The sequence below is a fragment of the Poecilia mexicana genome, unplaced genomic scaffold, assembly GCF_051168715.1.
Source record: "Poecilia mexicana isolate PSO_F unplaced genomic scaffold, ASM5116871v1 scaffold_7, whole genome shotgun sequence".
In the NCBI taxonomy this organism is placed as follows: Eukaryota; Metazoa; Chordata; class Actinopteri; order Cyprinodontiformes; family Poeciliidae; genus Poecilia; species Poecilia mexicana.
The window spans coordinates 13,756,273-13,783,572 of NW_028263376.1; the positions used below are offsets into that span (position 1 = coordinate 13,756,273).

Consider the following 27,300-nt stretch of genomic DNA (forward strand, 5'->3'; position numbering starts at 1 on the left):
GAAGCGTAAACTTATTACACTTTCACTTTATTGTACATAAAGTTTTACCAAAATCAAAGCAGCAGAATCCTTCCTGTATATTTTCCTAAAACGTATCAAGACAAACTTATAATCAAACTTTATTATTGTATTTGTTTAGCAAATTATTTTTATGCATTTATTGTATTTAAGAGTAAAAAACACAGTTCTAACTCCTCACAATTATTCCACAACCTATAACTGAAGTATTAATATTAATTTGATTATTAAGTCTTAGGCAAAAAAAAAAAAAAAAAGCAGCTTTGTGTTGCGTTTTGCCACTGTGTGAATAATCTATGTAATGCTAAAACACAGAACCACATTCTTCCCTTCTGAAATATTAATGACTTCAATATTAAAAATTCACAGCTGCATTCCACTTTTGTCTCCTGCACCTGATGCTGTTACATAAGCTGACCATAAAATGTTTTCTTTCAGAACATGAAAGCCGGCGGCCCGTCTTCCAGTCGAGTGGTGGACCCGGGCAGCCTGCCCGTCCCGGCCCAGTCCGGGTTGAGCCGGAGGGGGAAGACGCGTGCGCCCAGCGTCCCCGAGATGAGCCGGGAGGCGGGGCTTGAGCTGCTCAGGGAGCGGCCAGAGGAGGCGCTCTCCCCGAGTCGCCCTCAGGTCCTGGAAACCCCCGAGTCTCTGAGCGACTCGCTGTACGACAGTCTGTCATCCTGCGGCAGCCAAGGGTGATGGCAGAGGGGGCTGGCGGGGGGCAGAGGCCCCATCTGCTCACTCTGATAATACAATGGCGTATTGGGGCCATTGCAGATGGAGAAAATGAAAAGGACAAGTTAATTTCCACCAAAAAAAAAAAAATCAGAAATTTTGAGATTAATCTCAGAAATTGTCTAGAATAAATTTGGAAATTTCTGAGTTTTCTAGAAAATCTCAGAATTTTCAAAAAAAAAACAAACAAAAAAAAAACTTGAACATTTTCTCAAATGTCCAAATTCTTTTCTAGAAATTTCCTGAGATTAATCTAAAAATGTATCTGTTTTGTCCGGCAAAGTTTTTGGCTGAAATGTACTCCTAATTTTTTTGTTTTCTCTCTATTTGGCCTTGACACGCCGCCGTACTGATGCTGCTCACCTTAAAGAAGAAAAAAATCGTGCTTTTGCTGTCATCTGTCAGCTGTTGCAACTGGAAAAGACGGATCGATCTCTTCTCCTCAGGATTTCCAAAACACGTGAAGCCAAAATAATTTAGGTTGCTCACTTTTTCACAATCAGACTGAACTGTGGACACTTCTCTTGAATTGATGTATACAAGACTTAAAAAAAAACAAAAAAAAAACGCATGGCCAAGCTAAAGATCAGCACAAGAGGTTGTCACTCTTGTATGGAAGAGGATAAGGGCCACTGAGAAAAAAAAAATATTTTTTTTTCTCAGAATTCTAGGATTCTGACTTTTTTTCCTCTGAATTTTAACTTTAATCTTCAATTCTATAACTTTATCTTAAGTTCCAGAATTCTGTGAAAGTCTAGAATTCAGATTTCTTTTCTTAGAATTCTGACTTTTAAGTTCAACATTATGACTTTTTTCAGAATTCTTGAATTCTGAGAAAAGTCCAGATTTTTCTTTTTTTTTTTTTTTCCAGCGGCCCTAATCTTCTTCCGTACTCCTGCTAGTCGCTCAGAACCGTTTTGTTTTTTCGTTCTCATTCTGGTAGAAAACTCTTCATTCATCGTGAAATACTGTTCTTCTTCTTGACATCATTTCACCGTAGAGTGTTGAGAAAAGATTAAAAACAAAACTTGGAGCGTCTAGAAAATAATAATAAAAATAATAATAAAAAAACAAAAAATGTTCATGTCTGTGTTCTCTGGTTGCTTCTCATGCATCATCATGTTTTAATGTAAAAAATAATTTTATTGATCACGTTGGTATTTGTTTTCACAGCCAGGGACTTGTCTGTTTCTGAATCATAATGCATTTTAAAGGTAATATATGCCAGCAATAATAACATAGACGAGAGAAAAAAGGCTACATCATCTGATGAAAATGTATTTTTTATTATTTATTTATTTGAAATCATCTTTACGTGAAATCTGCAGTCCATTTGGCTGAGTAGATTCAGCTCTGATCTTTACGTTTCTCCATCTCCGCCGTTGGTTTCTTAGCAAATAGAAAATCCTTACTGCCGTTTTTCAACTTTCTAAATAAAAGTGTTTTGATTTAAGTTTGCTTCAAGTGTTTTTATTTTCCCCCAAAGTGCCGGATTCAGATTCAAGCTGGAAAGGCATCCAATGACATATTTCGCTTTATTTTCAATGTTCTCAAAAATGGAACAAAAAATATAGAATTTGTTTCCAGACTTCGTCCTCTGTGCCAGTTTACATCTGTCCATCATCTATCCGTTTGTTCACATAAAATGCATAATTACATATTTTGAATACATATTTTAATATGGATTAATTTTTAATTACATTTTGTTTTATTTAAAATGTGATATGTATTTGTTCATGTACCTATTTCATAGTATATTCTACATTTAATTATCTTATGACTATAGTTTATGCTGCTTTTAGATTAATCAACTTGGAAAATTTGAACTCCATGAAATTGTTTTAAATATTTCAAATTTAAATTCTTGTGTAGTTGGATTACAGCTGAATATTTCCTCTGATTGTGACCCAGATTTTTCTACGGAGGAACAAACTTATTCTGAATTTATCATTTGTGTGGGTAATTGTAGCAGTAATGGCCGCCGACCAACGACCTTTAACCTGTCAGCGCCAAACTATTTCCAGTTCACTTTGTAACAACAGTTTGGTTTTTCTAGGCTGCAACCCAGTTTGTGAGGAAACCCACAAACAGGAACATTTGTTATTCTGTTATAAATTTTCAGCTTTTCAACCAGAAGACCGAATTTACTTCACATTCTGCAAACATTTCTTTTCTCTGTTCGCTCAAGAACCTTTGACCTCTCACTCAGTTTCTCATCTGGATCAGAGTTTCACACAAATCTTATAACATTTTTCTGCACAAACAGATTAAATAATAGAGGAAAAACAGGAAGTGTTAATCTGTTCAACACATTTATTGAGCAAATGTATCAAATTAGTAGTTTTCGTTATACATCAACAAAAATTGTTCACAGTTTACACTTAAAGAAAAAAATAATTTTGCACTGCTGCCAAATTGCCTGGTTAACCTTGTTATTTGGCAGAATAAAGGTTCAACAGCAGATTTTAGGGAAATTTACAAGAGGCTGTTAAATGAGCTGGGGGAAAATAAAAGAGAAAAAGGACAGATGGGACAGTCTCCATCCCCAGCATGTCTAAATTTATAAACCAGTCTGTCCAGTGACTTTTAGTCAGTCTGGATGGGTTTAATGGGATTAGTTTTTTCTGACAGGTTCCGTTATTTCTTACACAAAACAGGGAAAAACAAAGGAAAAAAAACTAAAAAAGGTTATTTTCTCTAAATCATGGGACACTAATCTTACATTTCACCACTGTGAACTGAGGAAAACTATAAATAAGCAATCAAACAGAAATTAAACAGTATTCAGCTTCTGAATCTTACATGAGTCTTAAAAGTGAGTCTATTGTCTTAATTTATGGCACTAAATAACAGTAATAGAAACTTCAAGCGCTGCTCAGAATCGGGGCCTGTGTTAGGCAACACCCCCCTCTACAGGCCGAGCCTGATCACTGCAGTGTTGTGTTCTCCACAGCCAACATGGAACTACCATCAGGGTACCACAAACTTACATTCAACCCTTGTAAGTTTCAAAAATAAGTCAATCAAAAAAACAAAAACATAAGACCACATAAGAGTTAGATTGAGAAAAGCAGAAAATAATAAAAAAAAAGCACCAAGTGCATCGCAAATTGTGCCTTTTCTGATTTTAATATTTGACCACCGATTCCATCAGGTTTTACTTCTTTTCTTTCTTCTTGTCCTAAAAAAATAAACAAAAGAAATAAGTTAGTATAACTACAGAAGATTAGGGTCAGACTAATTTTTTGTTGTTGAAATTACAAGTCTTCATAAAATTATCACAAAGTTAATATTAGCAGAATAATGACGCAACACAAGAAGGAAGTTGTAAAATGCGATAATGAGCACAAGGTTTTGATAATTAAGGATTTGTCGTGACCAGGTCATTAAATCCATTAGATTCGTTCTTCAAAAGTCCTGCTGCTAATAATTTTACAAAAGACTCTTGTAAAACTGATACCAAAGTATAACTTGACAAGACGCTCAACATTCCTCACTTTATTTTTTCATGAAACTATTCATAAAACTTCTAAATTATTCTCCTAAGATTACAATTTTCTTCTGGTAATAAGACAACATAGAACTTTCTCTGGAAATATTCTGAATTTATTCTCATTATTCCGACTTTATTCTCACATTGTTACGATTTCTCATGACTTTTTGCCATACTATTTTCATTATTATAACTATGACTTAATTCTCTTATTATAAATTTATTCTAGTAATATGACTATTCTAATATAACTTTTCATGTAATATTACAACTATTCTATTCGGACTTTTTGTTGTATGATTTATCGTATGACTGCTCTTGTAATACTCTGACTTTATTCACGTTTTATTACAACTTTATTCTCATAATATGACTTTCATCTTGTATTATTGTGACTTATCTGTTATTACTTAATTTTCATTTTTTCCCATTAGCCTACAGCCCAAAGACTATGTTGACATAAAACTGTGTTTATAAATCTTTTTCAAGAGTTCTCATCAAAATTTACTTAAAAGAAACCAAAGAGAAATGTCCAATATGAGGGTTTTATTACAGTTCAGCTGAAAGTTTTCTGTGGTTTATAAAATTCTTGTTGCCACCATAAACCAGGCTGTAACCAGAGAAGAAGAAACCAGCTGGAGACAGGAATCCACCCTGACCGATGATCAACTGGCTCAAAACAAAAACCCTGGGTGCATGCATTCTGACAACACTCTTCAGTGTGGAGGCGGCTACAGAGTGAAGAAAACTAGAAGTTAATCATTTTCAGTAGATGTGAGGTGTTTAAAAATTTGGAGGAAGCAGAAATGAAAGAATTTAAAAGGAGAATGCATTTTTCAGGCTGAGAAAGCTCAAGCTTTGAGAAGATAACAGAAAGTTGCAGTTGCCACATTTTAGCCTTTTCAGTTTTCAACCTCTGTCCTTCTGGAAACTGTCAAGGTAAAATTCAACAAGTTGTTACATTCCTGCTGTCGTTTGCAGTTTTTTTTTCACTTCTTGTAAATAGTCTTTTTTTAATTACAAAAACACATTTTATTTTTATTACCCATCGTTAGCCATCAGTTTCATATTTCTTTGGATCAGAGTGTATCTAACAGTACTGTATTTTCCAAAGCCTTACTGTACAGTCTGTAATTCTTACCTCTTTTACATTTAAACCGGCAGCTGAGAGGAAAGAGGAACATCTTGAACCAGCTGCAAAAATCCCTTCTGATAGTTCCTTCAAGGAGAAACTGCTGGATTTTTAATAACTGCACAGTATTTTCTTATACTGTATATTTACTCTCACTGAACATTATATTACTCTGTTTTTATTAGTTTTAAATCTACATTCTGTATTGTCCATGCCTTGAAATTGGGCCTCTGCCTCTTTAAAAGCTCCTGCTCTTTCTGAAACTGCGCCTTCAGGAAGTCATCACAACACGGCTCCTCTATGAACCCCTTAACGAGGTTTTTGCCACCGTTACTCTGAGATGCAGCTCCCATAATGAGCTCAGCAGATACAGGGTTCCACCAGGTGTTTGCTAATTGCTACAGGCTAGTCTGAAGGAGCTGAGTGGGGGAATAACAGAGGAGGGCAGCTCTGAGGCGGAAGCTTGGAAACTTGAAGCTCTGAGGAAAAGGCGGGGCTAGGCTCACCCAGATGTTTTGCACAGCTGGATGGTTGCCATAGAGATTAACTCACTTCTCAAACATGCATGATAGAATGTTTTGATGAGGGAATAAAGTTCTAAAATGATGCAAAGCTAAAAAAAGTCAATTTTCCATGATACTGCCCCTTTAAATTTCCTGTCCATTTGCTGCTGTTACACCTGAATTTCCCCACTGAAGGACAATAAATATTATTTCTAGTCTAATAATACCTTAAAGGAAGTCAGATTATGCTATATTTGGGATACGCTCATTAGAGCATAACTATTTACAACTCTTGTGATATTTAGCCTGTAAAAAGTTAAGTTGTCTTGATGCAAAGTGGAACTGCTCAGTTTAGACAGCAGCTGTTAAACATAATTGTTTTATTATATTTTTAGGCTCTGGTGGCCTTTATTGAACAGTAAATTGACAGGAAATTTGGAAAAGAGAGAAGGGAAGAGACGCAGCCATTGATCTGAGACCAGGATTCGAATCCAGGAGAACCGCCTCTGCACACAGCGTGCGCGCTAACCGAGCCACCCAGCGACCTCTGACCTCTCATATTAATGAGTCATCAAGTCCTAGCAACAGCTCAGAACGTTGCAGCCATACCTGTTAACGTATATCTGCGGCCCCATCATCTTCTCTACACATCAGAGGTAGGTTGTGAAATCTCTGCACTCCCTCTCTTTCTCTACAAATATAAAACATTTGCCTCGGTCTTTACATTGTGAAGAAGCCTAACCAGCCACATCAGGGAACAAACTTTTAAGATTCTTAAGTGCTTGTATTTGTTCTTTGTTTTTTTAACAAACTGAAAATATTTTGAAATTTTGCAGGTTTTTCTAATTTAAATACCTTATTTATATCATTATTTCAACTGAAGATGAACGAGATGTTTAACTTGTTTTAAATATGACTACCTTTAGATAAAAACAAGCTAATTTTTTGTGCAGTGGCAGCAGAAGTTGGTAAACCTCAGTAAATAAAACTGAAAGTATGTTTAAAGCTCTGTTTGGTGTTGGCTAAATGAAAAACGAAGAAAACGACTGAAACTTTGTTAGAATGATGATGCGATGGATTCTTCAAAAATAAAAAATGTAAAAAGAAAAATCAAGGAAATTATGGACAACCCTGACCATCCTCTGCATGAGTGTCTTCAGCCAGAGGCTTCTTCAAATTCACTGTGATACAGACTGCTACAGGAGATCCTTCCTGCCAACAATAACTCTTAGAACATTTTGAATTAAAATGAGTTACATTTCATTTCCCTTTGGTATCAAGAAAGTATTTTTGATTTTGAATGTGAAATGCGTTTCCTTCCTGTCTGCTGAGCAACTCCAATGATAATTCACAATCGGTTGGCAAATTTTATTTCAGTTTGGAGGCGAGGAGAGCCAGAGGAGCATTGGTGACACGCTGCAGGAACGTCTCTGCGACCCGACCCGTACTAATGCAGGATGGAGTAACGTTTCTGGAGTTTCTGTACCTTATCATTCATGGCCAAGATGATCATCAGCTTTCTGAAGATTGTGATAAAATCCAGGAACAAGTCCACACAGTGCCTTGAAGAGCAGAACAGACGAGGTTAGGACTATCTGCCTGGGAGCCGATGGCGACTCCACGTGCATTTGCATGTTATTTGGTTAGGAAAACCAGATTAGGAGGTCCAGGTGAGGCGTGTCGACAGCAGATAGAAGAACTCACCACACGTAGTCCTTGTCTCCGTTCTCTGCCTTTTCGATGATGAGCTGAGTGTCAAAGAGGACGAAGCCGCACATGACCAACAGACCGAGGTACATGTGCACCTGGCAGGGACAGAAATACACAACAACACTGTTAACTTCCTGGTTCAATAAAATAAATAGATAAAAAGCAAAATGCTGTGGAAAACCTGCTTCTGAAATAAATTAAAAACCACATCCATGACAACACATGACCAGCACTCAAAGTGGTTGCAATTTTCAACGTAACAGAGCAATTAACAATACATTAGAAACTGATAGAAGCAATGTACCATGAAATCATAAAACCATAAATAAAGTAGAATGAATTACAGTCTAAGCATATAATACATCCAGGATTCAGAATGTTGTGTTTTTATGAGCAGAGATGATGCTACAAGTGTTTTATTTTTATTTAAAGGTGACCTACTTTGCTTCTTTTAAAAGATTAGGATACGTCTATGGGCTACAAAATATATTCTTTAAATTTTTTCCACCAAATCATTGTCAGATATTGAGATTTTAGTCAGAAGGTCACCTCCTGTCACTTTAACTTAAATAAGCTGCTGCTTTCCAGACACCAAAAATCATTAACTTACTGCCAAAGAAACAACTGAATGTTTCTTTTTGTTTGTTTTTAAACGCTTTGGCTGTTTTTAGAAGCAGTTGAAACACACAGAAGTACAAAAAGGTGCAAAATATAAATTTTGTACAATAAATCCAATTTAAGAAATCAATTTTGGTTGAACTGAAAAGGTTTGACAGCCCAGATTTAGAAATACTGGCATATTTTTTTAAAACTCTCACTTGAAATTTAGCAATCCTAGCTGGTGCATCTCTAATTGTAATTATCTGATGATAACGCTTCCAATAATAACTGAAAATCACAGAAAGGGAAGAAAGACACAACGATTTTCTTTTGTCTGGATGTTTTCCACAACGTTATCAGATAGGAGTCATTCAGCAGTTATGCTCAGCATGGGTTTATATGCAAACATGAATGTGAACAGTAATAACATCCGCCGTCAAAGAGGATGAAAATAAAGAAGTTAGGGTAGAAAAATGTCTGCATGTTTCAAGACTTGCCTTGAACAACATCATAGACCCGAAGAAGATGTTCATCAGAGACATGAGGAAGAGGATGGAGAGGCCGGACATCAGAGTGCCTGAGAGCACAGGAAGTGGAGTCAGGGTTAGGTTATAATATTCAACTAAAACAACATGGCTTCCAGCAGAGGGGTCCTTACCTCCCAGGAACAGGTAGCTCCTGCGTTTTGCATAGAGCGCGCTCAGAGTGAAGCAGATGAAAATTACTGAGGTTCCCAGGAAGGCTGTCATGATGATGCTGGAAGGAAACCAACCAGAGCGAGGAGTAAATCCAGCTGCCCAAAGCTCTGGAGGCTAACGGCTAAAGCTTGTTTAGATAATAAGCACACATTAATCTTTCACGTACCTCGGGTTGACCGTGATGACAAAGTCCAGTGTGGGGCCAAGGCCGACGCCTGGAGAGGGAGAGAGGAGCGTAAACACCAGCATGAACCTTCGCATGATTACAGACCAACTTCCAAACGTACAAATTTAGACTGGAAATAAATCAGTTTACCTGTGAGGAAGGCAAATCCAGCAAGGATTCCCAGTCTCTTCTTCTCTGTCTCAGGGTTGTGGGGTGTCATGGCGAGCCAGAACATCATGGCCAACGAGCCGATCACAGACAACACGCCGCCCTGGAGGGACGGCACACAGCAAAGTCATCTCACAGCCACGACGTTTGGTTGCAAACGTTTATTTTAAGTGTGTCTGAGTTCCTTTTATCAACTCTGAAAACAGTTTTAACATTAAAAACAATTCAAACAGATTAGAGACTTTTAGGATAGAAATCTGAAGACTGTGTGTGTAGTGGAAGAAACTGAAATGAAATGATGCCGTATGAGGTCATATATTCACTAACTTCCTGTTTAGAGATATTAGAGATTTTTTTTAAACATGTACACCTCAAAAGTATCTGAATGAGCTTTAAAGCAACATTTTAAGTTTAGCGCATGCAAAACGCTCTTATTGTGAAGGTTAAAAGGAAGTTGTGTCTCAGTTTTTCATGTGTGCTGAATCGTTTAACAGTGTGTGACAGCTGACCCTACTGTCACACAGACCTGAACGGTAACCGAACCCTCACAAATGTAACAAAAAAGATCATAAGACTGCTGGACACAGAAAGCCTCTTTATTATGGCCATTTTCTTAAGCATAAGCAAACCATTAACAATAATAAACCTGACCACTTGATGACAAGTTAACAGAAAAATAATCCACCTAATAGTTCATCAGGTAAAAGGAAGTGAGATAGATGGCAGAACAACAAAATATTCTGCATCATCTCCAGCACAGTTTGCAACCAGAACACAAAACATTTAACAAATGTCCACACAAAACATGGCTGCACAGATGGCTCACTGAAATCATGCTGGGGTAGTTTATGTGATTAGATCACAAAGAAATGGAAGTTAAATCCGATATAAGGATTTGGACAAGAAAAGCTTCATCTTTACATGTTTTAACAAGACGTATTAAAAGAGCTGATGAACAGAGCATGCAGCCTCTTCGGTTTGCTTTCACTTTCTCTGAAAGGTTAAAATCATCAAATGGAAACCGCATAGCGAAAGAATTTAAAACATCCAAACCCAAACTGGTCTTTCGCTGTCGGGACAGACTTCATTAGACCTCTGAGTGTTTAATTCTGGCGCTGATCCGTCAGATGCAGAGGAAGTTCTGTGAACCGGTACCGTCACGTTTTAAACCAATCCAAGTCTACCTTCAGACAGCAGGCTGCCCAAGCGCCTGACATGGTACATTTTTCTGGACTATAAATTGTAAACGTAATTATTAGGATTAGCTAAAATATTGTTGTTTTGAGGCCAATTTCAAGTAATATGTTGATAATGGCATAATAATAGAAGTTTGACCTGCACATCAAAATGGAAATGATCAAACTCTTTACTTTATCATTACTTATTGCTTACATGTGCAACCCATATCAGAGTTTGAAATGTATGTTGCATGTTATTGGACATTTACATCATGAGATTATGTGTCGTGATTCTACACCAGAAGAATCTGGACGTAAACAACGCCTGAAGCAATCAATGCCGACACTTTGAATGGAACTAATCAGTGGAAACTTGATTTAATCAGTATTTAGGGAAAATGTTTGAGCCTTTCATTTTTATTTCTGCAAAAAGTTTGCCGCTGTTCTTTTTGGGGTCGTAACCCATAAACACAGAAGTCTGATTGCGTTCACATTTAACTAGTAGAATGAAGAACCACACAAAAATAAACAGGATTTTATAAAACTAAATAAAAAACGTAATCAAACATCCAGATCAGCTGTGTGAACGTAGCCCAATGTACAGCGGCCTTATCAGTCCAGACCAGCCTCTCCACACACATATCTCAGTGAACCTTGGCTGCCCATAAACGTCTCTCTATGCAACTTGTTTTAAACTCTTTAGATGACTTTTTTGAAAGACCAAACTTCTGCTGAATCACAAAGGACCAACATTTTGTTAATGCTACATCTCATCACATTCGTATTTCATTCAAATCTAACTTATTCCACCTCTGCCAATGTCATTTTAAGGAGTGAAAAAGTTGTTTTTTTGGGTTTGTTTGTTTTCTTAAAACAAATGAAATGTAATTGGTCATAAGACCATAGCAGAGATGTGGTGGTTGGTTCGTAATCTTTGAAAACTTTTGAAAAGTTTTATTTCGACAGAATTAGCTCAAATTTGTCTGCTTCTGCTTAGCTTCACCATTTAAAAGCTCAACCTACTCCTGTTGCATTTCATTCTGACCTACCTGCAAAAGGCGGGTGACCACGTGAACATATGAGCCGGCTGCGGCCACAAACATACAGACAGCCAAGCTGGAGTACACATTCTTCAGGTGCACCTGGGTGGAGTGAGATCTGCAGAGAAGATTCCAGCAAAAGACGTATGAGAGATGGCGACACGAGTTAAAGCGTCTGAGCGTCACACACTGAATCGAAAACAAGCTTACATACATTTGGGAGAACCTGAAGATGGCGTCAATATTGATGTTGCGGTCAAACACGTTCATGATGGTATCAGGTATTCAGGATCTTAAGAGTGTTTTGATCCAACAATGCCTCCTGTGAAACAAAATTAAATTACTACTTCATTTTATTGACCTTTGATTTTTATTGTATGGTCATAAAACACTGGTCTGTGTAAGACAGCACAGATTCAACGATAGTTAAGGACAAGGATTTGCTAACAATTCATTTTGCTGCACATAAATGTTTGCACCTTTTAAAATAAATAATTTCTAGCAAAGATAAACAAATAATAGGACTGTCAAATAATTTAGCTTTGAGAGAGATTGGTTAGTATGATGTGTTTTAATAAAATATAAATTAAAATAAATACAAATTTTCCTCACTACTTCTCATCAGAGCTTTTAGCCTGTTTTGAGATCTTTAAAAATGTAAGTAAGCTCTGTTATCAATCTAACAGGCTGAATGCAATTTAGCATGCTAAGTGTGAACTTACAATTAATATATCAGCATACAATAACTGCATTTAAAACAGTCACTAAGGAAAAATGTGATTTGACAGAAATCAGCTCCTTTGATGCTGTAACCTTTCAAACATGTAATCTGTATATATGTATTCGATCATGGGGCTTTCCAGAAATTTTTATTCTAAATCAAAATTAATTGTGTTGACATACATAAACAATAGCTAATATATCTATTACAATAGGCGTTAATAAATATCAAATTCAATAGATAATGTCAACAGTTGGATTTCCCTTTTTAGTTTTTCCACTAGTCTGAGTACAAATAGATTTCTGGTAATTATTTCTTGTTCTAGATATTTAAACCATTTTTAAAATAGTTTAAGATATTAAAATTGTAGATATTTAAATAATTTTCAGTTAAAATTTAACACCCAATAATACAATACAAACTCAGTGATATTCTCTCAATAAAAACAACTATTATTTTAAATAGTCTACATTTAAAATCAATCACCGTCTGGTACTCCATTAAACCAAATTACGACAATATAATTGCGTAATTTAAACAAGACGTTAAACCACTGGTTAACATCAAATGTCAACGGCTAACTAGCACATATACAAATACACCGAGCAAATAAAAGCTGTGTAAACAGACGCGAGAGTTCAGTTTTGCCGTTCAAATTTAAAGGTAGCCCAAAAGTTTATTTATAAATACAGACAAAAAAAGCGCTACGTGGTTATGAATAGCTGTTGTAAAGTCAGCGTTAACTAACGTCGGTAGCCTAGCCCAGCTCGCTAGTTAGCTACGTAGCTAACGGTTGCTAAATCTGTCAACACAACTCGACGTCTTCGGTATTTTTCAACAGGAAGCTGCTGCTATAACCAGTGGCGATTTTACAGCTAGCATTAAAATACACCGATACAAAAAAATACATTGGGGCAGCACACCTACTGGGCTCTGCCTTCCGAAATGTTCGGGATCTTTCCTGGATCGTTCGCTGCTACAGTTTCTTAACAAACCAGTACGTGTCAGTCAGATCGAGTCAGTCTGCTGATGTCACCATGGAAACACCCAGAAGACTTCATTACACCGAAGTCGGCACTCGATTTGTAGCTTCAGTAAACGGCGGGTTCACCTATGATCAGTTCAGCAACTAAACTGATTAGATTGATCAAAACATAGGTGAACTATTCCATATTGATTGTAACTTCTTTAGAAACAGGTAGTAATAAATAAAACCTGGAATTTATTTGTGGAAAAAAAAAAAACGAAAAAAAAATCTTAATTGGGGTTTCTGTATCCAAAAGTTGTAATTAAGTAAGAGCAGTATGTATTTTATGTATTTTATTTCCAGTAAAGGTTAAACGTAGCAGGCCAAGAAATTACTCAAAACATATTTGGTAAAAAGGCTACTTTTAATTACTTTTCCAATAATGGATCACAACATCTGACTTAATATTTTGTAATGATGCCATCAGACAGAAAAAATACATAATCTGAACTGGAAATGATCCACATCAATGAGCGGCCATCTTGGTAGGCAATTGCTGTATGACATAATGTCCAAAGCTTGACATGCTAAAGACCAAAATGAGAAACGTACAAGTAAATAACATTATCACAAAAATCTAACTAAGGCAGAAGAAACACATTTCTAATCTTTTTTCAATGTAAAACTTTTTAAACTAAGGCTTATTTGTAATGACAGATGGAAGAAGTATATCACTTAACACAAAATGATTAGATTTGTATCATTTGTTTTTCATTCAGTTACTGCAAGTAACTTCACAGTATGCAGAAACTTTACTCAAGTAAGAGTAGCAATACTTTCTAAAAAATATTACTCATGTAAATGTATAAAGTACGATATGGTAAAACAACATCTATAAGTATTTTTTTTTTCTTTTCCAAAAAGTTACTCAAATAAATATGATTGAATGAGGCTATACCCAAAATGGCATTAAAACTCTGCAATGGCCCTTTAATGAAGCTCCGAATCAGACGCCAACTTCATCCTCGTACAGCTGCAGTGACGTTCGCATTTCGGCGACGTTGTTGCGTTTGGTAAATAAATAATCTGCTTTGTTTTATGTGAACACTGCCTGTGAAAACAAATGTGTAATTTTATAACAGAGTCGCTGCTCATTGACGAATCTATTTGCCACTTCCTGATGCGTTAACTGGGAAACGTTCACCTAAAATGGCCGTCATGTAATGAGTCGCTTCTTTGTAACCAGACTGCGAAACGACGTCATTGCTTGATTACTTGACTTAATGTTAAGTCTAATTTTAGTTTTTAGTTTGAACGTGAAATATCAGAGGGCTCATATTAATAATTAGCTTGGTCACATAGAAATAAGTTAGAGCTATTTATGAATGCACCTAACAGTTCAGTATGTTTCATTATGACGAGCATGTAAAAATGTTTATCACTTTCGTTTTGAATACATTTTGCCTACGTTGAGATAAATACGCAGTCCTATAATTGTCTTTTTACCGATACATAATTCAGAATTTAGTTGTTACCCCTAATGTGATTAAACATTAGGGGTAACATTAGGGGGTTTTGGTAATTATTTCTCATTTGAAAACATTATTGACAAAGAAAAAAAAGTAAGGTTAGATAATTTTTAAAAATGTTTTAAGTAAAAATTGTTAAATTTAATTACAAGAAGACATTTTTGTGATTCCAAAAAGCTGAGTAAAAATGTCCATCCAGGTTTATTTTCTTTGCATGTTTCAAAACAATCAATGTGAATTTGTATAAATGTTATAAGATAATAATAATATAATAATAATAATAATAATAATACAAAAAAAAGAATAAAATGAGTCATTGTATCCTAGGAATATTTTTGCTGCATTTTAAATATGAAACACAAATCAAACCTGACTGAAAAATAAATTAAAATAAAAAGCTATCTCCATACATACAGTCTGTTGTCTTTTAATGTACAAATTTACAAGTACATTTGGTTAGAACAAGTTAAGGTACGAAAAATGTTAAAATATAATAAATTGGACTGGTTTTCATATCTTTTTGCTAGAGATTTAATTTTTTAAAACTAATTTAAATACACAAAATAAAATAAAAGTATTTTAAAACAGATTGTCATAAAAGAGGTGATATCTCCATTTAATGCTTTATATTTTCCCAACGTCTTGTTCTTTATTATTGATTTCTGGCAAATCTATTCACCAAAACATGCATTAACTGTAAGATGGATGTAAATATTTATAGATGTAGCTTAAATGAAAATGAAAGGACACATACAGTACCAAGAATATAAAATATAACTAAATTTTATTGTAAAACCAAAGTTGGTAGCACCTTTTTCTTTTTCTTTTGTTTTTAGAGTTTTGGTCAGATCAGGTATAAAAAGTTTCTTTTATTTGTATTTTTTGCAACACACAAAAGAATTGAGACTTCTTCAAATACTTTTGGTCATTACAACATACATTTTCATTTTCATATTTGACTCATCAACATGCAGGCAAGAATTGCATCAAACAAACATCGTAAAAACCATCCTACCAAAGAAAACCTCATGAAATACGACATGAATAGAAAACATGATGTAAGCACAGATTCACGCTTGTTCTGTAAATTATATTTGAACAGGTTGAAGATCATTCCATCAGCAAAAGGTGTTATATAGGCACAGATAAACAGCAAAACACAAGGCCAGCCTCAGTACAGGCAAAATGGATCACAATATAAAATGTTGCGCATTAAGAAGTTCTGGACAATTACAACTTTATTTTGGCCAATAAATATATATAGAAAAAACACTTAGCAATTTCAAAATATCAAATTTGATAGCTTCAAGTGTTGCACTGTAAGTACCAGAGCTGCTGGCATCCCCACCTGTTTGCTCCTGACTGATTTTTCTCACGCTCAGCATGACACCAGGGAGTGTGCAGGCCTCCAAAATCTCTGTTCAGGCGTTTCTCTGTCCCTCTGTTTCCAAAAGGCACAGTTTTTACTTTCAGCACTGTCAATATAAAACAAGTGCAAGCTGTTTGTCGTTTGGAAAGAAAGAAAAACACAGTAACAAATGAAGTATTGTCTGAAAACTCTTAACGTTTACGTTCATCCTATGTGCCAGCTTATCCAGTGTAACTGTTTACATCAGACCAAAGATCTTCGCCCGTTTATTCAACCATATCAATCTGAACGTCGATTATTTATATTGCATGTTTGGGAAAAAAAGTTTGTTTACAGCACAAATGAGTAGAATCCACTTTGATTTGATGTAAATAAGCATACAGCAACATTTACAGTTCCATAAAAAGTATTCGCCCCCTTAAAGACTTCTCCAGTTTTTGCTTCTTCATCTCAGACCTTCACCCTCTGTTGAAACAACAGGAATAATCAATCATTCAATAATCAATATGTAAATGAAGCTAACACTTGGGAGACTCCATCAGAAGTGTAAGCATCACAGCACCTGTTATAGTTTTAGAAGGCTGGAATATTAAATAATTTGTATCTTTTACATTATATTGCATAGAAACCTTTGAAAAATATAAATAAGGCTATAGACTTCTGAAAATCATAGATCCACTTGTGCAAAGACTGATGTAACTCAGGTAAACTAAAACAAATTTACAGAAGTTTTAGTGAAATAATAGCTGCAAAACTGGGGATTTTGCATGTCTAAAATCGTTTATCGTTTTTTTCCTCTCCCAGTTGTAGTAAAACAATAAGAAATTGTAATATCTGACTCCACTTGAAGGGTATTTTATGGAAATCCTGTGTAAAAAATTCAAAATGACATGAAATTTAGGCACATTTTACTGGAAAAAAAAAATCACAAAAATGTATACTTTTTTGACACTACCAGAACTCCATACAATGTCTTTCTGATGAAGGTTCCTGATCACTGACATTTGTCTTGGGTATAAACTAAAATGCTTTTTATCAGCTTCTAGTCAAGAGTCTGACGTTGCTATGGATACCAAATATGTCTGTTTAACAAAGGGAGTGTGCAGTAATGAGTGTAGGGAAACTCATTAAGTTAAAATAAAGCGTTTTAATAACTGGCAGTGATTTTATTTTATTTTTTTACAGTGGAAAACGGTTGGCCCAGGCAACATTTGGCTTGACGATCCAGGCTATCCAGGTCATATTTCTGACCCATGTTTTCTTCATCTATGGATATCGTCCTTCAGCCTCAAGCCGTTTTAACTCCTCAGAGTCTGGTAGACTCGGTTCAACTGGGGACCAAAATTGCAACATGGCGCGTTTGTTTTGGTTGTATTTACCTAGAATGGCCTGCGCTTTAGCCCGCTTCCCATTTCTGGAGCGGCCTCCAGTCCAGAGTTCACTTCAACCCAGACATAGGTTTTTCAGAGTTCGCTTTTGCATTTCCCCAAACGAACCAAACTTTCTAGGCTAACAAACTAGAGTTTGATTAAAGCATGCATCTTTAAAAAAGGCATTGTAACCTTTTCCAAACCGATAGGTCTTAGGGATTGTTTATGTTTAAGGTTAATGTGTGATCTTTTGACCTGCTTCATGTTGTCAGACAAGTACTACTTAAATTCCTCGATTCTAAAAAGTATTGCTAGTGAAATTAAACCTTAAAAATATGATTAATCACAGATTATTTCATATATATTGGACCAAATGAATTTGGAAAGATTTTTTCCCTCAATAATTATTATATAAAAATAGTTTTCGTCTAATAATAAAGTTTTTTTGATGATCTGAAACATTTAAGAAGAAAAGCAGAGGAAATCTGTAAAGGGGGCTAAGACTTTTTCACAGAACTGCACATCTGTCGACCGCAGGAGGTACACCATGTTACTACCGAACTGGGTTGCATAGAGAAACAATGTTCACCATTTAAAAATAGATTTCCTTATATAAAAAAGGAATCTATAAATGTATAAAAATCTGGTGGATTTAAAAAACTTTTTTTTTTCACTCTTGTTCCTTAAAAGGCACAATAAAGCAAACCATATCCAAAAGTCCAGTGAGGGCAGGCAGACGTCTGCTTTGGCAAAAGATCCACTTTCATATTTAAACCAGCTGGAGTGATTGTAATGGGATGGCTTTGGTTAATTCCCAGTCTTTTCTTGTAGTGCTTATATATAAAAAAAAAAAAAAAAAAAAAAAAAAAAAAAAAAAAGAACAGAAGTGGTTGTCATGATCGCCAGGTTTGGACTAGATCCCCAAACCAGCTGCACGTGAGTGCGAAGGTAAAACGCGGCGGCGTCTTTTTCTGGGCGAATGCAGACTAATGAGGAGCAGAACTACTGTTCCCGGAGCTGGTCCAGCCGGGTGTAAACGTTTTCGGCCTTACTGAGCTCCTCGAACACGGGCAGCAGGTTGAGCAGCTCAGCGTCGTCTGCGTCGTCAAACCATGACACCACGGGAATCTGGAGGACAAACAGAAAACAGATCGTTAACAGAGATGAGAAAGTCCTGAATGAAATAAAATTACAAATGACATAAAATATTTTTAAAAACTGGCTTCTACGTAAATAATTCCTTCTCAGAAACGGTTTTGTTGTCTTACAATCCAGAAACCACTTGCTGCATTCTTATTGGTTGTGCACGAGGCTCTACTTCTGCTTTTCAAAGATGTACGGTTGTATGATTGCACGTCTGTTTGCAGCCATTTTCTCATAAGAGTGTAAATGATGAGTTTCTTAGGCGTGGCCAGCAGCAGGTTAATTAGATTTAAAGGGACAAGATGCCCTAAAACGGTTCATTCCGAACTGAGAAGACTAAAATTTCATTATCTGAGAACGATTTGGTGCAAAAAACGTAATGAACATGTTTTGTATCGCTGATAAACTTATCCTAACCTGTTCAAGGAAGCATAATAGGTCACCTTTAAGCAATATCACCCACAATTTTTAAAAACAAATGGGTTGGGAAGCGGGAAAAGGAGGCAGGCGCTGACTCACAGCATTATTAGGGTGGAAGATGTATGAGGCAGGGGAGTTATCCAGGATGAGGGTCCTGTTCAGGTCCCTCCCCAGGCGGCTCAGGTCTTTCACATAGCAGCCCTGGTGGAACACGCAGGATTCCCGGAACAGTCGGGTCCGAAACACGCCGCCCTGATCCAGCAGGTCCGTCACTGGGTCCGCATACTAGAGGAGGAGGGAGAAGAGCGGGGACGTGCGAGGACACACTAATGAAGAACTGTCTATGGATTGTTAGAGCTGTGTATGTGTTCAGGGCGTCTAATAACAAGGTCAGGCAGCTCTAAAAAAACAGGAACTAAAGGCGAGAGAAAGCAGAACAACATCTGACAGATCAGGGCTTAAATCAGCCACGCAACACTTCAACTTGCTGACACACAATAAAAAATAAAGATGGAGTTCAGGATCTGTTTTTGTACCTTAGCAAGACTGGCTGTAAACAGCACACATTCAAACATTTCTCCCATTCTCCGCAGGAACTCATCCACGTACGGCCTCTTCAGGACATACACCTGGAGAGGCACACAGGCTGTAAGCAAAACAGGTTCACGTTCATGCACCCCCCCCCCCCTTCCGAATCATGCATCAGCTGCTCATGACCTCTTCCTGAAACAAGTAATCAAGAATAGGCCGCGCCAGCGTGAACCAGCCTATCCTGGATTACTTGAACCAGGCGGAGGCCCACTGGGGGAATCCTTACCAGCACATCAAGTCCAAAGGAATCACATTTCTAACTTAATCACATTTACACATGCTCATACATAGGCTGGGGTGCTCAGCTCTAAACCAGGGGCGCCCAGACTTTCAGTCACGTGGGTCAAAATCGCCAAGTCAAAACTAAAAATCAAACAAATAAAGTCATTGTATATTTTTAGTTTTGTAATAAGGAATATTTGGAACTAACAATTATTTAGTTATCGATTAATTGATTATTCTCATGATTAATCAATTAATCGGATAAAAAAATCGTCATGTTTACTGATTTTTAATTTAAGTCTTTCTATACAATATTAAAAAACATTGCAAGATGCAAATATACAAATAATTAAATTCATTTTTTTAAATAAAAAAATTAACATTTCATTGCATAAAATGCAATAACATAACATTCCCTTAGTGCATGCTGCACCTAAAGTAATATTTCTAACATCAAAATGTGAAAGGTTCAGCCCTTTCTGCTGGACTTTTCATCAACGTAGTGTAGGGCTGATCTGTGTTTTTATTATTAACCAATTAATAATAACTGGATAACAAAAGGGGCTTAAGATTTGTTTTTACAGAACATGAACTAGCTGAAGAATAAACAATGTCACTTCCGGAGTTTTGGGTACATTTTACAAATGGAGAATTTTTTTTATTATTTTAAATCCAACATTTATATGTTTTTGTACAGGTTTGGCTTAATTACTGCTCTCAATATGTTGATTCTTCAGAAAAATTGCCTTTTTTGAGTGCATATAATGAATCCATTACTAAATTGGTTGATGATTACTTTAATAAATGATTAATCATTTCAACTCTTTTCTACTTATTATGACAGTTTGGTTGTAAACAGACAAATACTTTATGTTGTACTTAACATTTTCCATCGCAAGAAAATTATGTCAATAAAAATGTTTGCCTGATTAAAAATACATTTGTGTCATCCTCAAACTGGGACACTTTGGACACCCCAAACTTTAAACATATTTTATTTTCTCTTCTAAAATAAAATATGTTTAAAGTAGTAACATTTAAAAAGCAGTAACATTTCCTGTGCATGTCAATAAAAACTGTTTTCCTTTGATTCCACTTTCTGTTCAACATCTGGCCAGCAGGGGGATCCGTGGCCACGTCTCTGTGTGAAAACCTAATGGACGGGCTCCACCCCACTCGCCCACAGCAAACATGGCCGTTTACCTGGTGTGTGGTCCCCTCTATCTCCACCGGCACGATGAAGTCTGCATTGTTAATAGGCTGGAGGGGAGAAGACAGAGGGAGAGAGGGGAGGGTTGGCACGCTGCGTACATTCACATGGCATTACATAACAACCAGGCAGCGAGTCGCTCTACAAACGCCCTGCAGGAAGCAGGGTTGGAGGTTCCAAAAATCACTGCTTTTATGAAGAAAAATGCATCCAAAATGCAAAAATATATATATATATATATAAAAGAAAACCAGAGGCAGATGTACCTTGAAGGAGCTGTGCACCAGGGTCTCATCCAGGTCTATGACCACGCAGACCTTCCCTTGGTCCTCGGCATTCAGCTCAGGCAGGAGGCTAACTTCTGATGGCTGAGGAGAAACATCAACACTTTTATAACAACACAACTCGTCCCTACCAGGCAGAGATTTCTCTGGAAATCAATCCCGACTCATTCGATGTTCTCTCTTTGGGGAAAATGAGATTAGATGAGTTCAGTTTCAGGAGAACAGGGAGGATTATCTCCTTTAGCTGCAGCTCAGGAGCATCTTTACATGTTTTTAGTTGATTTTCTAAGAGGGAAACAATAGTGTCATTTTTTAAGATCTCCATCTTTCCACGCAGATGGGGTTTAATAATTAATTTATTATGTAACAGGAATGGCTCATCCATTAGGAAAGGAAAATCAAGTTAGAGAAAGACTCTTTTTGTGAGCCTGTAAAAAGCAAAGTAACACCCAAGCAGGGACTGGTTTTTATTACCAAACGTGATGCTAAACGTTGCAGAATCACTCTGACGAGCTGATTTCAGCATTCATTTCTTTTAAAGCAAAGTAAAGCTGCACTGAACTGCAACATGAAAATCTGCAGGATCGCTTGGTATTTGGTAGCAGGGCTGCAGATAACGATTATTTTAGTAATCAATTACTCTACTGGTTAATCAAATAAAAATTTATTTAAGTTAATTATGTATTCCTTTTTTTAAAAAAAACTATATTAAGATTCAAATAAACAAATTATTCAGTTGTTTTGTTATTAAATTAAAAAAATAAACATTTTATTGCCTAAAACGCAGTAACAGCATTCCTTTACTGAACTATTGATTATTTGTAGCAAAGACTGCATCTGCAGCTAAAAAATATTTCCAACATCAATATTTATGCTTGACTTAACATCAACACAGTGCAGGATTAAAACACTGATTATTTTTTGGATAAACAAATTAACTATATAAAAAAAGATGCTTAATTGGAGATTTTCTTCACAGAATTTGAAACAGGCAAAACTAAAACTGCTACTTGAAAAGTTCTGGGTAAGACATATTTATGACATAGAAATGTTTTTTTTTTATCTTAAATGCAAAATGTTTATATTTTTGTACAGTTGTGCCTTATTTAACCCTCTGATTAAGTTTTTTTTTTATAATATCTTTTTTTAAGTCAAATTCCAGTTAATGATTAATCGCTTACTAAAATTAGTTGATGATTATTTCAATAATCGATTAATCCGATTAATCACTTGCATCATGTTATGCATTTATGCTTTTAGGACAGTTGGGGGGACTTTTACAGTCCTAGATGTCCATATCTGGTGCAGATTTTGTAGCAAAGATGATAAAATATGTACAAAATATCATAAAACAAAATGAGGATGAAAAAGAGTGAAACAGAAAAGAACATTTAAAGAATCAGCACTTGGCCACCATCTATTACATATAATGAAATGAATCCTAAACAAGCCTGATGTGAAGATTTCTATATCCATGTTACCTTGACAACCGTCCCATTTTCCTGCGACTCCAGCAGGGCATGCTGGGAAGGCGGCGGCAGTGGCGGCTGAGGCGGTTTGGGGCCATCCTGGACTTTGAGGCAGCAGAAGAGGGCTTTGAAGATGTTACAACTCCGAGGCTGTTTCAGGGCAGAGCGGCTCACCTGGCCTGAAGGGGCGAGCGAGAGAAAGAGGGAGAGGGGAAAATCTTAAGTGGGGCCTCAGCTTTTAATCCCACAACTCCCATAAGCTAACTTAAAAAAAAAAGAAAAAAAAAGCTTAAATAAACAAAAAAAAAGTGCTTAATGTAGTGTAATGAGATGCAATTTGCCTGCAAAATCTACTCTGAACTTCCCATTTTCCTGAAGGCATCGTCCATCTGTCGACATGCATGGCAGAGACCCATGCACAGAAATCTATTTCTAATGCGCCTGCCGCTGCTGCTTCTGCTGGAAATGGCTGGTACAGGTTACATAATCGCAGAGGGCGGGAAAACCCACACTTTTCAGCGGAAAACACAGACAGAAAACATTCCAGCTGTTTTAAACTCCCAGGGCCCTTTTCGGCCAGAAATGGCGAGCCGGACCGGACCACACAGACAACCGCGGCTCGCCTTTGATCAGACCCGAAGCTCCATGCAACACCTGTGCTGCAGACAAAGAAAAGGGGAGGAAGGCATTCTTGTGAGTCCCCCCCACCCCCCCGTACCTCCCTCTGGTGCATTTCGTGTGAGGACTTGCACAGAAACGCAACGAGAGTTTAAAACCCATCAATATTGTGTGATCGCTGGAATAAACATGCAAAGGGGGAGGGAGAGTGGAGAAAACCGAGATGCACCAATTAGGCTTTCACTGGCAGAAACCGATTTTTGCTTCTCTTTACAATCTTTTCACATAAAAAAGAACAAAAAGTTGTGAATCAAGCTGAAAACTGCATCATTAGGACACATTTCTATAAGTGCAAAACTCATAGGAGAGCTTCATTTTTCTGCATTTAATGAAAACAAAATCAGAGCTGAGAAAAGAAAACTAGTCAGATTGCATGTCAAAAATGCATCTGATTGATGTTAAACTAAAAGAAAAAGTGCATCAAAGTGTATTTACAGTTAATGCTTTTAGAAACTTGAAAATGAGATTTTTCAGTATTTAATCATCCAACCAGCAGCCTGCACCCGGATCGGCGCTGCTCTAAACGCGTAATGCAAACACGGCAACAACCCTGTTACACAACGCCATGTTGAGACAAAGCACGCTGCAACTCAATACAGTTACTGCAGATAAGCATGCGACCTTTTTCCCTTTATAGACGACGTTACGGTTAAAGATTTAACACACACATTTGGCATTTAAATCAGTCTTTTGGTTTCCAGGGAAAAGATACGTATGACATAACACAGAAAAACTCCCCTTCATGTGAAAAGGATGGGAAGATTAATCTCTCAGAGGTTTATCAGTGACAGACAGATGGATCCAAAAAAAATGCAAAATATCACCCAAGCCCACACAATCTAAAAAAAAAAAAAAAAAAAAGATACAAGCCAAAGAATCTGACACTCTAAGGCTGGATTATCTTCTATGGATAAAACATGAACCAAGAGGCCGAATTAGTGAAGCAAAGCCTCTTTCAATCCTGAGCAAAGTGTGCAAACAACCAAATGTTTCAGAGCGGTGCTACAATGGGCGTGTAAAGGACAGGGAGTGTTTGTGCATTCCGCTGTCAGCGCCGCCGCACCTGATTGTTCCTTATTGCGACCAGCAAACATCCCAGCGTTCATGCGCGGCAGGATGCACGCCCAGTTCCTGCTCCGAAAAAAAACCCTAAAGCGGCGCCGCGATCGGCTGCAGCCAGAGGCGCATATGATGCTTCTGGCGTCCAGAGGACAGAAACAGCGCTGTGCCTGCTGCTGGCAGGGCGCGGGACGGTGCCAAACCAGCCGGAAACAGAAGCAAAGCACATCCGAGAGAAAATTCCTAATTCAGCAGGTTTATCCTGATGTCGATCGATGAAAGAAAACACATAAAAACTAAAAATGTACTCAGTTTTTAAACAGTTAGCCGAACTCAGAAATGTACCATCAAAGCCAAAAGCAACAACAGAGTTTTTGGAGTTCTGTTTTTGAACTTTTCTACATTTTAAAAATGCTGTAAATTAATATTTTTAATTACAAAGATACCAAAAATCAGCTAAAAACACGCTAAAAACATAGTGTTCATGATTTCAAAATGGCGTTTGACATCATCTGAGGGCAAAGTCAGGACATATATTAACAGAAATTAAAAAAAAAATTCTTATGTACTATTATAAATTTCAAAACATTTTCACCATGCCGTTCATTTAAAAAACTTTAAATGAGGAGAAACAATCTACACTGACACGTTAAGGAACACAGTAAAGTCTGTACACTAGCTGTTGCTGCACACTGCATGTCAGCTGGCTGAAAACAAAAACAATCCAGACTATTTTTTAATATATTTCTGGTAGCTAGTTGGTAACAATTGTCATTTTTCCCTTTTAAGTAAAAATAAATGCATATTTATGGGTCAATTTGCTGCTTTACAATGTAAATATTCGCCAAATATTACATACATTTCCACTGATTTTACATGTGTGAACTTGCCTAATTAAGCCCATGGAAAATTCAGTTTCTATTAGAAATTAGGAATATTTTTTTTTAACTCAGTCACAGAAATGAATTATGTTTACTTTGAATTTCTCTGTGTAGAATATTCTTTTTTTTAATGGTTTAAATTTCCAACACTGAAGTAATAAATCTGAGACACTGACTGCAAGAATGATTAGCACATGTAAAGTAATTGTATTTATTCTAATAATAATTAAAGAAAAATAGAATAATCGGAGGTGTCTTCAGTGGGCTGGACTATGGAGGTAGTGGGTGTGTCACATTTTGAACATCGTGTTCCTTCCTATAAACACACGAACACACATATATACAGTTTTTTAAGAATATTATTTACTTTATTATACTTGTGTTCTTCTAGGTTTTAATTAGGCTACATAGGCTGTTACTATTTATTCTGACTGTGTTTATTGTTATTGCTCATTTGTGTACATTTTTGTGACACCTGATAATGTGCTTTTCAAGATTATAACAACTTAAAACAAGATGGCTAGATGCATACAATATATTATTTTTTATCTATTTGGTTTATTTTCTTAAGAGTTCATACATTTTGTCTTCAAAATTTCCATAAAAACAGTTGCAACATCTAGTTTAAAAAAAAATTAAGCCATTAAATGAAATTAGAATTAGCTTCTAAAATGCTATAGCTGTTTAAACTTTTAACATACTCACATGATCTAGAGAGAATTGAACTTTCTTCCCTTCCTCTTTCAGGCAAAACAGATTTTTTTTTTATTGCTAACATTCCTAATAAAGGGGCTAAAAGCCCCCTTGGCCCCTCCTTAGTGCCGCTACTGACAATAACACGAAGAGGAGCCACAGATTTGCACCCACTGCAGAAAGAGACAAACAGGATCAACAATAGCTAAGCCCGGGCTGTAATGGACATCGCGAACTATAAAACACATTTTCTGTGTTGTTATATAAAACTAACGCTGCACGTCTTCATTTGTAATTTGATGCTATTTTTCCCCCTCTTCTTCCTCTCTGGTGATCTCAGAAGGAAAACAGATTTTTTTGGCGCCATATAAAATGAGCAGGATAAGCGTGGGTATTCCACAGTGATCACTTAAGACCTGCGTGGAGTGGAGTGGAAGAGGAGAGGGGGGAAATGCCAAAACAAGGCAGCGCGCCTTTCAGACCGCAGCCCTCAACTGTCAAATAAAAACAGGCGCTCTTCTTACAAGGTTTTATTATTACACATAAACCCAGCTAGCTCGGGGCCCCGAGCTGTGGGCATAAACACAGCAGCTACGGGGGTTTAATGAGCTCACCTGCTTTCGGTGACACTTGGACGTCTTCTTTCTGCACTTGGGTGATAACAGAACTTTCCATCTGACAATCACGGAGCCCTCAAAATCCTCAAATCCTGTCCCCGAGCACTGATGATGGGCGTCCCTCATTGGGGTTTTTTGTTTTTGTTTTGATAAGGCGACTCTAGCAGCAGTATTCACCGAGGTTACCGTCCGTGTGACCCGCCTCAGTTACGGTCCGGATTTATCTCGTCCCTGCCTGGTTTCTTTCTTCTCCACACCGATGCTTCTTGTTCTTCAGTCGGCTGCCTCGGGAGGAAGGAGGAGGCAAGGGGGGCGAGGCACTTGGATATGTTTCCCGGAGGTTATCCGACTCTCTGCCCGCTCCGTCTCCTCGGGTGTACCGCTACTATTTGGTGGTGATAGCCGCCGAGCAGCCCCCCTCCGCCGTCACTTTTGCACCAACAACATGGAGAATCCAGGCGAGAGAAGGAAAACAACCGAGGAAATGGGGCAAGGGAGGTCGGTTTCAAGCCCCCCCTTACTACAGATAAACAACACCGCCCGCACGGCCCGAAGAGCGGCGAAAACCCGCGTCTGTTGCTGCGAAACGTAAAATCCGACACAGAAAAACGGATTCCGGGCGGTAGTTGGCTGTAA

The 27,300-nt window shown here is 37.1% G+C and overlaps 3 protein-coding genes and 1 long non-coding RNA gene across 8 annotated transcripts in view; 1 reads left to right on the plus strand and 3 right to left on the minus strand.

Moving 5' to 3' along the window:
- The window catches only part of nckap5l (NCK-associated protein 5-like), a 49,638-nt gene extending 47,432 nt beyond the window's left edge, over positions 1-2,206 (plus strand). For all 3 annotated transcript variants that reach the window (XM_014991890.2, XM_014991891.2, XM_014991889.2), the window contains one exon: positions 457-2,206. In XM_014991890.2, coding sequence (XP_014847376.2) covers positions 457-717 — 261 coding nt within the window. In that variant the 3' untranslated portion in view covers positions 718-2,206. The remainder of the gene's footprint in view (positions 1-456) is intronic.
- An 842-nt stretch (positions 2,207-3,048) lies between these two features.
- Positions 3,049-13,231, minus strand: tmbim6 (transmembrane BAX inhibitor motif containing 6). Of its 3 annotated transcripts, none has more exons than XM_014991895.2 (10): positions 13,086-13,231; positions 11,656-11,763; positions 11,451-11,559; positions 9,206-9,326; positions 9,056-9,104; positions 8,850-8,947; positions 8,689-8,768; positions 7,586-7,686; positions 7,368-7,443; positions 3,049-3,934 (listed from the first exon to the last, which is right to left on the minus strand). In XM_014991895.2, exons 2-10 carry the CDS (start codon positions 11,709-11,711, stop codon positions 3,911-3,913), a joined length of 714 nt encoding a protein of 237 aa, XP_014847381.1. In that variant the 5' UTR covers positions 11,712-11,763; positions 13,086-13,231; the 3' UTR covers positions 3,049-3,910. The 3 variants fall into 3 exon arrangements, with proteins under 3 accessions (XP_014847381.1, XP_014847379.2, XP_014847380.2); XM_014991893.2 differs by having other exon boundaries at positions 3,864-6,572; XM_014991894.2 differs by having other exon boundaries at positions 3,864-6,572; positions 13,090-13,228.
- Positions 13,232-15,425: 2,194 nt separating this feature from the next.
- On the minus strand, positions 15,426-27,300 carry ctdsp2 (CTD (carboxy-terminal domain, RNA polymerase II, polypeptide A) small phosphatase 2). The gene is made up of 7 exons (XM_014991896.2): positions 26,662-27,300; positions 22,749-22,915; positions 21,250-21,351; positions 20,977-21,033; positions 19,497-19,589; positions 19,060-19,245; positions 15,426-18,525 (listed from the first exon to the last, which is right to left on the minus strand). Exons 1-7 carry the CDS (start codon positions 26,720-26,722, stop codon positions 18,400-18,402), a joined length of 792 nt encoding a protein of 263 aa, XP_014847382.1. The 5' UTR covers positions 26,723-27,300; the 3' UTR covers positions 15,426-18,399.
- On the minus strand, positions 20,452-20,970 carry LOC148158385 (uncharacterized). The gene is made up of 2 exons (XR_015763772.1): positions 20,809-20,970; positions 20,452-20,754 (listed from the first exon to the last, which is right to left on the minus strand). It is a non-coding gene; the product is annotated as an uncharacterized LOC148158385 (long non-coding RNA).

Excerpts from the sequence above, each read along its gene's own strand:
- tmbim6 (XM_014991893.2), bottom strand. The coding sequence starts at position 11,711 with ATGAACGTGTTTGACCGCAACATCAATATTGACGCCATCTTCAGGTTC. Across the intron at positions 8,769-8,849 it reads GAGCTACCTGTTCCTGGGAG|GCACTCTGATGTCCGGCCTC; the intron begins GTAAGGACCCCT and ends CTGTGCTCTCAG. Across the intron at positions 6,573-7,367 it reads TCTTGGCCATGAATGATAAG|AGAAAGAGAGGGAGTGCAGA; the intron begins GTACAGAAACTC and ends TTATATTTGTAG.
- ctdsp2 (XM_014991896.2), bottom strand. The coding sequence starts at position 26,722 with ATGGAAAGTTCTGTTATCACCCAAGTGCAGAAAGAAGACGTCCAAGTG. Across the intron at positions 22,916-26,661 it reads CCAAGTGTCACCGAAAGCAG|GCCAGGTGAGCCGCTCTGCC; the intron begins GTGAGCTCATTA and ends TCGCCCCTTCAG. Across the intron at positions 21,352-22,748 it reads AAAATGGGACGGTTGTCAAG|CCATCAGAAGTTAGCCTCCT; the intron begins GTAACATGGATA and ends GTTTCTCCTCAG.